This window comes from Lygodium microphyllum, chromosome 28 (genome assembly GCF_053477565.2).
Source record: "Lygodium microphyllum isolate KBCC chromosome 28, Lygodium_microphyllum_v1.1.10, whole genome shotgun sequence".
NCBI classification, from domain to species: Eukaryota; Viridiplantae; Streptophyta; class Polypodiopsida; order Schizaeales; family Lygodiaceae; genus Lygodium; species Lygodium microphyllum.
Window position 1 is genome coordinate 114,065,216 of NC_141162.1, and position 11,847 is coordinate 114,077,062.

An 11,847-nucleotide genomic window follows, 5' to 3' on the forward strand; every position below is an offset into this window, starting at 1 on the left:
CCATGTGAAAGCACGATGGCTTCTTAGAAAGAGCTCTGGTTATGTTGCTGCTGCTTGCTTTCTCAGAGGTAGTGAAGATCATCCAGTCCATATCTATTAAGAAGGCAAAGCTCTATGATGCAGATCCACTTGTCCTAAACACATTCCGCAACACAGACATCTCCTTCTTGGTGGAGTGAAATTGCTAGAGGCTGTAGGATTCAGCCTACAGACTGAAGGAGACGAGGTTTGGGCTATCAGAGAGGATGCCAGGATCAGTTTTATCTCTGTATATATAAACAAACCTGATTGCCTATAGTTTCTCTGTCAAAACGAGTGGTGCAGGTCACATTTGGAGCCTTCAAGAGCAGCTGTAATACTGATTCTAATAAACTTCCATGGTGTTTGTTGGACCTCTACTAGTGATAAGAAAAATGGAACACTCATGCTAAACAGATGTTAGAAACTTAAACGCTTCGAACAGAAGTGTTTTCTGTTGTTGTGATGTGGAAATATGGTATTTGCTGCAAATGAGGAACATCTGGTTTTTATCCATACCTGCAGAGGTTGACAAGGCTGTGTATTGTAGATAAACTCCATGGTTTTCACCAAGGTTTGCCATTCGAATACTAGCAGTTACTGATTATGAACAGCATGGAATGTTGAGGCTTTTCTAGACTTTAACTGAATACAATAAGCTTCTGGTTCTGCACATTCAAGTTGCTGTTAAACTAGACACGGTTTTTGTGCTTCTTGTAAGGACAGTCTCAGATTGGCTTGTTAAGCAAAGTCAAGTTAAAAGAACTGGCTATTTGAATACAGAGAATGGGATCTTTTCTTCTCTAAAAGACACCAACAAAGATAAGGCATTGAATAATAATGTGGAATGCGTATGCTGGAAATGCCCGTCCTCTTCGCATATTTGTTGATGTTCTATCCTGAAATTAGTCAAGGTCTTCTGTAGACACGACTTTTCTTTGCTTTCGAAACCCTTCGACATCTTTGGTGAACCCGACGTGAAAGCGTCGCAGAAATTTCAGGATGGGAGATACTTCAGCCTCTATTTCAGCTTCTTCTACAACTCCAGATGTGTCTACTTCAGCTCCATCAATGACTGCCGCGTCAAGTACTTCAACGGAGGATCTAAAACAGATTTTGCAGAATATGTCCATGTATATGCAGCTCCAAAATCAGCAAACACAAATGTATATGCAGCAGCAACAACAATTGCATCAACAGCAGTTGTCTCAGCAAAGGCAACTCTATTCGGAGCAGGAGAATGCAAATAGCACGACTAAGGCTATTAAAGCAGTTGAGAGTGAGAAGAAGCTATTTGACGGGCGTAATGTTTCTGCATATTTGAAGACATATGAGATCAAGATGGGGTTTTTTGGAGTTCCTGTTGGACTTATGAGTAAGTACTTCCTTCGTCTTGTCACACCTGCTTTGAGGACAAAGGTGACTGATCTTTTTATTCAAAATACACATTGGCAAGATTTTAAGGAGGCTCTAAAAGAAGAATACTTCCTTGAGGACTTTGGTATGGCTACTCGGCGGTCATTCCGAGAGTGGGTCTACATGCCAAACAAAGGTCTTGCTGCTTCGGAGTTGATTCGAGAATTCGAAGAGAGGTATAGTCAGCTTGATGCCATTGAACAAAGAGCATTGGATGTTGAAAAAGTTAAACTTTTCTTGCAAGCTGCAGATCCTGCTCTTCAAGAAGAATTGGGTGAGCTTCTTGAAGATCGCACGAAGCCTATGGGTCTTAAAACTGATTGGCAGGATGCTCAGGATACAGTCTCAACTTTGACCAAGAGGAGGATATGGAAGACTCGCCTACAGAATGGTTCCATGACACCTACACCATCATCAGCTCCTATGCCTACTTCTATCCCTGTTATTTCTTCTCCTCCTCAGCCAGTTTCTTGGCCTATGCCAGTGCCTACTGTTTCTACTCCACCTATTCCTCCTGTTCCACGACCGATGCCTACACCTTCTGCTCCAAAACCATCCGCTCCATCTGTGCCTACCTCTCTTGATGACATAATCAAAGGCATCACAGATTTGACACTTGAGTCAGTCAAAGCGGAGTTGGTGGGTAAGTTGAAGGAGCAGTTTGCTTCGACTGTGCCTACTATTTCTTCTAGTGCTCCTACTGCACCTAGGAGTGCTCCTAGTGCTCCTAGGAGAGATCGGAGATGTATTTGGTGCGATAGTATGGAGCATCAGCATTGCAGGGATTGTGACTCTTTCCAGGATGCAAGGAGGCAGAATTTGGTATATTGGGGGCAAGATGGTAAAATTTGGTTGACTGAGACAGGAGCTCCACTTGCTACCAACTTTGGTAAAGGTGGAATGAAGAAGTTAGTGGAGGACATGGCTGCGCGTACTTCTTATGTGACAGCTAGAGGTGATGCTTCTGCATATGGAGTACAGATTGAGAAGGGATCAGAGACTCAGTCCGCACTATGGACTTATGCTATGGAGACTGCAAACAAGGGGAAAATTCAGCAAACTGTTTTGACTAGCGCAGGCTCTAGCATCAGATCAGAGACAGGTTGGGACTCGCCTGTTGACAGGTATTCTATTTATGCTTATTTGGCTAAATCTCATGGTGGAGATGTATTTGTTGAGGAGAAGCGTAAGAGGGATGAAGAAAATCCAAGTGCAGCTAAGAAGACTAGAGGGGGTGAGTTTGTTACTCCACCTACTGCAGGACCGTCTTCAAGACCAGGGCCAGATCGACAGATGGAGGATGCTCAAAAGAGAGAAAAGAGGCAAGAGCCTAGAGAGAGAAAGCAGCCAGGATTCAGATTGATGTCCGATATTGAGACATCTACAGACATGAAGAAAATCTTTAATGATAAGATACTTGGCAGTGAGGTGACTTTCACTATTTCTGAGATTTTGGGCATCTCAAAAAGAGAGTTTCAGGATCAGTTTCAGGAGGTCCTGAAGAGGAAAAGACATGCATTGGCTACCACTGATACACAGGGAGTTTTGATTGGAGAGTTGGATGAGGATGATGATGAGGTTATGGTTGATAATGCTTCTGTTTTTCCGCAGGTAGAGAAGAGGGTTCAGCCTATGCATTATGCTGAAATTGATGAGCCTGTCATGATACCGCGTAGTCACTTTTCACGGAGCCATTGGGCTAGGGCAACTACAGAGACGATGGTAAAGATTGGAGAGAAACAGGTGCCTTATGTTGCATTGGTTGATCATGGTTCAGAGATTAATCTCATTGTTCGTGGAGTTTATGAGAGTAACAGATGGCCTATGGATGTAGAGCATGGGTGGCGTATGAGAGCCGCCAATAACACTGCAGGTGATTTATATGCTGCTTGCCCTAGTGTCAGGGTTTCTATTGGTGATGTAGAGGAGGATTTTCATTTCTTTGTGCACGATTCATGCTCGTATCCCATAATTCTTGGACAGCCATTCATTACAGAGATGCATATGGAAACAAAGGTCATGGATGATGGATCTGCTTATGCACGGATTCGCAGTAAAGATGGTATGAGAGCAGTTCAGTTTATGACTGTATGTGTGAACCATGTTAGAAATAGAGATACTCTCAGAGATGCACCCTTGCCCACTGTGAGGGATTCGGGTTTTCATTAGGTACCGCCGTTTCGCGAGATGACGGTGGTACAGAGGAGAGGAGATTGGAGTTCTCGCCTCCTGGCAGCAGTGTTTTCTCCTCTGGTTATGTTGGGATTTCAGCAAACAGTTCAATGAGCTATCAGAAGACTTCTAGGTTGCCTAGAGCTGCCAAGCAGTATATATGCAGCAAGGAGAAAAATTTGAAAAATGCAGGAATTTTGGAGGATGATGAGCACATAGATGGAATGTATGACAGTGTGATTTGTGCAGATACGATGGCAGAGATGGGAGATATGCTGAAAACTGATATGCTGAATTGTCATGGTAATGTATTAGTGCAGTCCCTGGACATGTTTCATGAAATTGCAGGTTTTGTGTCACAGATTGAGTCAGAGGCTGAGGAAACTCAGCAAAGAGTGTTGAGTGCTGAAGAAATTCAGCAAACAGAGTTTCCAGCTGGTTATGATCAGCTTTCAGAGAGACAGAGGGCTGAAAATTTTCAGCCAACAAAGTTTACTGCTGAAATATTTCAGCATTCAGAGTTTGGGGCTGTTTCTATGCAGTCCATAGAGCAGAGGGCTGAGAATATTCAGCCATTGGAGTGCAGAATTGCTGATTTACAGCAAGGTTTATGTAATGCAGAAGAGCATAATGAAGCCAGGGTTAACACAAAATACAAAACTGTGGATAAGAAGGTGAAGCCGATTGCTGTACCGCTTCCATCTGACAGTGATCAGCAAATAGAGAGGGCTGCTAAACAGCAAATTTTGAGGAATCCGGAGCATATTGGTCATAAGTTTTCAGCAGAGACACTTGCTGAATTCAAAATTGGAAATGGTGATTTCTTGTTACCCATAGAGAAGCAATGCTTTCAGGAGATGCTTGAGCGTCATGGACGGGGATTTGCTTTTTTGCCACATGAGATTGGATGTGTGAATCCTGATATTATTGCTCCTATGGTCATTTTTACTATTCCTCATATCCCATGGAATCTCCGACCTATTCCAGTGCCTAAAGCACACTTGCCAAAGTTGATTGATTTATTTAATGAGAAAATCAGGATGGGAATCCTTGAGCCTTCATCTGCACCATATTCAAACAGGTGGTTTACAGTTCCAAAGAAGAATGGTACTCTTCGATTTATTCAGGACATGCAGCCAGTGAACAGAGTTACTATCAGGAATGTTGGTATAGGTCCAGTTGTGGATGAGTTTGCAGAGGCATTTGCTAGACGTGCCATCTATTCTTTGGGTGATTTGTATTTAGGATATGATCAGTTTCAGCTGGCTTTGGAAAGCAGGGACATAACCACCATGAGAACTCCTATTGGGCTTGTCAGGATGTGTACCTTGCCTCAAGGTGCCACTAATTCTGTTGCGCATATGATGAATGCCATGCATAAGGTCCTTCGTGATTACATACCTCAGCTTACTATGCCTTTCTTGAATGATGTGCCCATTAAGGGGTGTGCAGAAGAAGAGAAGAATGAGAGCCTAAATGAGCAGGGATGCAGATACTTTGTGGCTGATCATATTTCAGCATGTGAGAAGATTTTGGCCAGGTTAGAAGAAGTGAACTTGACACTTTCAGGGCAAAAATCTGTTTTTGGAGTGAATGAGGTTGTCATTGTTGGGCATATGTGTGGATATTATGGCAGGAAACCCTCACCTGATAAGGTGAATGCTATAGGCAAGATTGCAGAGTATTGTTCTACTACTTCGGAGGTACGGAGATTCATTGGTGCTTGTGTGTTTTATATGATTTGGATACCTCATTTTGCACACATAGCAGATTGTTTGTATCAGCTGCTTCGAAAGGGGCAAAAATTTTATTGGGATGAGAGCCACACTAAAGCCATGCGGAAATTGAAGAAGTTATTGCAGAATGCTCCTACTCTCAGAAAAGCGGATTATAACTGTGATAGGCCTATTGTATTGACAGTTGACACTAGTCCAATTGGCATAGGTTGGGCTGTGGGTCAAGATGATGCAGATGGAAATAGGTATGCTATTCGGTTTGGGGCGAAAGTCCTAAACGAGAGACAGAGGAGATATCCGCAAATCAAGAGGGAGTTATTGGGGATTGTCACGGCTCTCAAATGTGACAAGGAGTACTTTATTGGAGCTTCAGTTGTGGTAGAGACAGATTGCTTGCCATTGATTGGTATGATCACGAGTTGCTCTACTCCGGATATAGCCATGTTGAGATGGATTGCATACATCAAGTCATTAAATCCGGAATTTAAACACATAGCAGGGAAGGATAATCCAGTGGCAGATATGTTGTCTAGAGCCAGATATGATGATGAGGAGACTCTACTTGTAGAAGAGAATGATGCAGAAATTTCAGCCACTATGGTTGATCATGTTTGTCATGTCTATGATATTGTGGCTTTCACAGAAGAGCTCTATGTTGGAGATTGGTTGCAGATTGGCAGGTACCTTAGTACACTAAGAAAAAGAGATGAATGGACAGATGAAGAGTTCAAGAAGATCAGAAGGAAAGCCTATGGTTATTTTCTCAAAGACGGATTTCTTTGGAAGCATCCGAAGAAAAGAGGCGGATTACCTTTGCGGGTTGTCTGTGATAGTGAGACACAATTACAGGTGATGAGAGAGTTTCATGAGAGTCCTTGGGCTGGTCATAGAGGAGTATGGGCTACTTATGAGAAAATCAGGGAGAAATATTGGTGGAAAGGCATGTACAGAGATGTTTCTCACTTTGTTGAGACTTGCAGAGACTGCCAGATGTATTCAGTAGTGCGTCATAGAGATGAGCTTCATCCGACCTATCCGCTATGCATTCATTATAAGTGGGTAGTTGATTTGGTTACCATCCCTATGGGTCTATGGCAGATGAGATACATTGTTTTGGCTAGAGAGGATCTTTCTAATCATGTTGAGGGCAGATCTTTGAGAACGAAGACCACTAGTGCAGTGTGTAAGTTCTTATTGGAGGAAATTTTCTGCAGGTATGGTTGTGTGGGTAAGATCACTGCGGATCGTGGTGAATTGGATGCAGATGAGGCTAGGGAGTTTTTCTCTCAGCTAGGAATCAAATTGGCTCTAACCACAGCATACAATCCAGAGGGAAATGGAAAGAGTGAAAGAGGGCATCCGCCGATAGTGAAAGCATTAGCCAAAGCATGCAGAGGACGGATTGGAGAATGGCCGAGACTTCTACCCTTTTGCTTTATGGGCTGATCGTACGACTCATAGTGTTACCACAGGATATATGCCTGCAGAGTTGATGTATGGTCAGAAACCTGTTATGCCGATTGAGACTTGTGCTTTGACTTGGTCAGTTTTACCTTGGCAGGAGGATTTGACGAGAGAGGAGCTCTTAGCTCTTCGGATTCGACAGTTGGAGAGGAGACATGAGGATATTCAGCTAGCTATTGACAGGTTGAAGGTTGCTAGACTAAGGAATAAGGACAGGTTTGACAGTAGGCATCGCTTACGGCCAAGAGCAATAGAAGAGGGAGATTGGGTATTGGTCTTTGATAGCAGCCTTGAAAATCAGCATACTGCACTTTGGAAGATGGTGAAAAGATGGTTTGGGCCGTACATAGTCAGACATGTCTTTGATAATGCAACATATGAGCTGACAGAATTGGATGGAACAGTGCTTAGAGTGCCTATTGCTGGAAAAAGAATCAAGATTTTCAAGAAAACAAATGATGAGGATTATGCTTTGGAAGGATTTTCAAGAGAAGAGCAATGACAAGAAACTCCAATGGAAGAGACAGATGATATGGCTGAAAATCTTGTTGATCTACCGGAAATGCATAACGAAGAGATTGATTTGTTTGTGGATCTTGATGATAACGATCATGGGTAGTTGGCCCATCCGGAGGATGCGCAAGATTAGAGGGGGTGGATGTCGTATTGCTGCGCATTCGAGGTGTGAAAACCACCCAAAAGTTGTGCGTGTGATTTGATACTTTGTACATATTTAGTTGTTGTGTTTGTACTTTTGTTCTGCGTGGGTAATAAAGTAAAGAAGGGTTTGGAGCAAGAGGAATTTATCAATAATGCTCTAATTGGCATGCCTTGCCAAGTGGTCAGTCAATTTAGACGAGGAGATTTTGATCAACAGTTCACAGGAGTTTCGCATTATGCACAATGGAGAATCAGGGTGAAAAGTATGAGTATATGTGGGAATCTCATGACTTCTTTGAGAAGATAAAAAGGGGCAAGTGGTTGCAGAAGAACTTGCTCGCTGACTTGGTCGAGAGAAATGCTAACATGTAAACTGGCCAGCCAAGAGCGACGGATTCAAGTGCAAGAATGCACTTAAGATGTTACAAATTCATGGAGAGGAGGATTTCTATGAGGCCTGATTTACTCAAGTTGATGGGCACATTGTTTGCTTGTTTTGATATATTTGATGGTTATAAAGGTTCTCATGCTGCAGATTATGTGTTAAAGAATCTATTTGAAAATCTGATTAAATATCCTAAGTTTATTCCTGAAATAAATCAGCAATCGGACTCAGAATATTTGAAAGCTGAGAATAGGCGGGCTCAACGGCATCAACTGCTGTTTTGGTAGGGCTGCTTTTCTGAGGACAGGAAGAAAGCTAAATTGGGCTTCCTTGATCTGGGAGGTCAATTGTTAGGACATGCTTCGCAGGATCAGATTATTGGGAGGTGGTTACAGAAGAGTGCTGAGTTCAATGTGCAAAGAAAACGGAAAACGAACACTATTTTGGAGGACATTGTGATCGCTGGAATGCAGAGGGAGTGCTGAAGGTAGGAGGAAGAGAGAGGATTGGGAGAGAAACAGTGACGAGGAGGAAGGGAGCTTAGAGGAAAAACAGGGGAGTGCTCTGAAATCGTGGAAGAGGGAGGATTGGAGGGGGAAACAAAGAAGATGACGGAAGGGGATTCCTCACGGAATTCGTATGGCACCGGACCAAGCTTGGGTTGTAGACTCATGGCACGGATCCTGTGATGACACTGTCTGAAAGAATGAATGCACCTCGGCATAACAACTGCGCAGGAGAGAATTAAGGGGATAATACAGAATTTTTCGAAGCAGATTAGAAAGGGAAGACGATGCCGAAAGCGAATAGGGAGGAGACGTCGATACTCAAGATGGTGAAGAGGACACTTGCCATAGCCTTCCGCCGTTCGTTGTCGTTCGTCGCTTCGTCTTCGTCATCATCGTCGTCAATTTTCCTGCTGCGGTGCGCTTCGGTTTCGAGAAGCTTTTTCTAATATTTGAGTTTGGCATGGAAGTATCTCTGGATGTGGAAGCTATTGTAGCCCGAAAACCACTGCATCTTTGCAGATTACCAGAAAAGTTAAACCTTGCGGTTTCATCCCCTCAAAGAAAAACTGTAGACTTGCACCTTATTGGACGCCACCCTGAGGTGTATGAGCCCTGTGATGACTCTTTTGGAGTTGTTGATGCTCTTCTAGCTGATCAAACAAATCTGAGAGAATTGGAGCCAAGTTTGTGTTTGGAAGTTGGATGCGGTAGTGGCTACGTTATTACATCTCTTGCACTTATGCTTGGTGATACCAAAGGAAAGGTGCAATTTCTGGCTACAGATACTAGTGAAGCTGCAGTGAACACCACAATCACAACCCTTAAAGCCCACCATGTCCATGCTGATGTAGTTGTTGCAGATCTTGTCTCGGGACTTGAAAAACAAATAGCTGGAGCAGTGGATGTGCTGATTTTTAATCCTCCTTGTGTACCCACACCAGAAGATGAGGTTGGTGTTAATGGGATAGCTTCTGCTTGGGCTGGAGAAGCGAGAGGGAGGCCGTCATCATACTGCAGAAGAAGATCCAATCTTCAAAAGGAAAGGTCCCTTTCCCTTTCCTCTGGACAGAAAGCATGGCTACTATGACCATGTGAAAGCACGATGGCTTCTTAGAAAGAGCTCTGGTTATGTTGCTGCTGCTTGCTTTCTCAGAGGTAGTGAAGATCATCCAGTCCATATCTATTAAGAAGGCAAAGCTCTATGATGCAGATCCACTTGTCCTAAACACATTCCGCAACACAGACATCTCCTTCTTGGTGGAGTGAAATTGCTAGAGGCTGTAGGATTCAGCCTACAGACTGAAGGAGACGAGGTTTGGGCTATCAGAGAGGATGCCAGGATCAGTTTTATCTCTGTATATATAAACAAACCTGATTGCCTATAGTTTCTCTGTCAAAACGAGTGGTGCAGGTCACATTTGGAGCCTTCAAGAGCAGCTGTAATACTGATTCTAATAAACTTCAATGGTGTTTGTTGGACCTCTACTAGTGATAAGAAAAATGGAACACTCATGCTAAACAGATGTTAGAAACTTAAACGCTTCGAACAGAAGTGTTTTCTGTTGTTGTGATGTGGAAATATGGTATTTGCTGCAAATGAGGAACATGTGGTTTTTATCCATACCTGCAGAGGTTGACAAGACTGTGTATTGTAGATAAACTCCATGGTTTTCACCAAGGTTTGCCATTCGAATACTAGCAGTTACTGATTATGAACAGCATGGAATGTTGAGGCTTTTCTAGACTTTAACTGAATACAATAAGCTTCTGGTTCTGCACATTCAAGTTGCTGTTAAACTAGACACGGTTTTTGTGCTTCTTGTAAGGACAGTCTCAGATTGGCTAGTTAAGCAAAGTCAAGTTAAAAGAACTGGCTATTTGAATACAGAGAATGGGATCTTTTCTTCTCTAAAAGACACCAACAAAGATAAGGCATTGAATAATAATGTGGAATGCGTATGCTGGAAATGCCCGTCCTCTTCGCATATTTGTTGATCTTCTATCCTGAAATTAGTCAAGGTCTTCTGTAGACACGACTTTTCTTTGCTTTCGAAACCCTTCGACAACGAGGCCCTTGCTGAAAGTTGTGACAATATGCACGTTGCCGATCGTTAAGTGGATGCGTTGCGACTCATAATCAACATTGCAGCGGGTTTGTTTTTTAAAGGTTCGCCCGAGCAATGACTCTGTGCTTGCATCCATGGTACTTGGCAACACGTAAAACAGCGTGGGGATAGTTTCAGACTCGATAGAAACGGCAACTCGGCATGTGCCGAGGATCGGGTAGGATTGAGCCCCGTATGGGCTTAATTTGGCTGTTGTGGGATGAAGTATTGGCGCGCCAAGCTGGGTCCAATGCTCGTGCGTTAAAACGTTAAAATCCGCCCCCTCATCAATCAGGGCATCGAAGGAGCACGTCTGCTTGGCAGTGATCGTGACACGGAGGTAGGCGGGTTCTACAGGCTCCCCCTCATTCTCGCAGATTTCCGTAATTGTGGCTACTCGTATTTTGACGGGTGGTTCTACCATTGGTGGCTCATGTAACGGATGAGTGGGCGGGTAGTACTTCTTGACTCGACTGCCATTGAAGAAGCCCATTCCTTCACCATCCAGTGTTTCCAGCTCGACATTACCAGTTCGGCTGATTGCCCGGACCTTGAAGGGTCCGAGACCTCTGAATTTCATCTTTTGCTTATGTCCTTTAATTGAGTAGAGGAGCACTAGGTCACCCTGTTCAAACTCCCGTTGCTTGACATGTTTGTCAAACCAGCTTTTGCGTCGGGCTTTCTCGCAGATAAGTGCGTGGGTGGCTAGGAGACGAACTTCTGACAGGCGTTCCAGTTCAACCAAGCATTGCGTCTATGCTTCCTTCCCTTCCCATCGTTCTTGGAGTGCTATCCTCAGGCTAGGGATGAAGAATTCTAATGGGAGAATGGCTTCAGTCCCATAGGTTAGCCTAAAAGGTGTTTGACCGACGGCCGTCTTATAAGCTGTTCGGTAGGCCCACAAGGCTGCCATCAACTTGTTATCCCAGTCACTTTGTGAGGCTAAGACTACTTTAGTCAAGACATTGACGAGAATTTTGTTGGTTGATTCAGCCTGGCCATTAGCCTGAGGGTAGTATGGTGAGAATTTGCGATGGATGATGAGAAAAGTGGATAGGAGATGGGCTATCACTTCGTTGATGAAGTCCGTTCCCTGGTCGCTAACCAGTTCCATGGGGCAACCAAAGCGCGAGATTACTTGCTCCCATAAGAACTTGACAGTCGTCCTAGCATCGTTTGTCCGCGTGGCTCTCGCCTCCGCCCATTTGGTGAGGTAATCCGTGGCCACCACAATGTACCTGGCTTGTGAGTATTGTGCCGCGGGGCTGATGGGTCCTATGAAGTCAATCCCCCATTTTTCGAAGGGTTGGCGTGAGCAATAACAGGGATTAACTCCATCTGATCTTTATGAACCGGGACTTTTGTCCGTTGGCACTCGTCAC

General features: G+C 43.9%; 1 protein-coding gene across 1 annotated transcript; it reads left to right on the forward strand.

Annotated features, from left to right (window-relative positions):
- The first annotated feature begins 8,713 nt into the window (after window positions 1–8,713).
- LOC148011887 (uncharacterized) lies at window positions 8,714–9,447 on the forward strand. The gene has a single exon (XM_087670428.1). The coding sequence runs from the start codon at window positions 8,821–8,823 to the stop codon at window positions 9,445–9,447; it is 627 nt and encodes a 208-aa protein (XP_087526554.1). The 5' UTR covers window positions 8,714–8,820.
- Window positions 9,448–11,847: the final 2,400 nt, after the last annotated feature.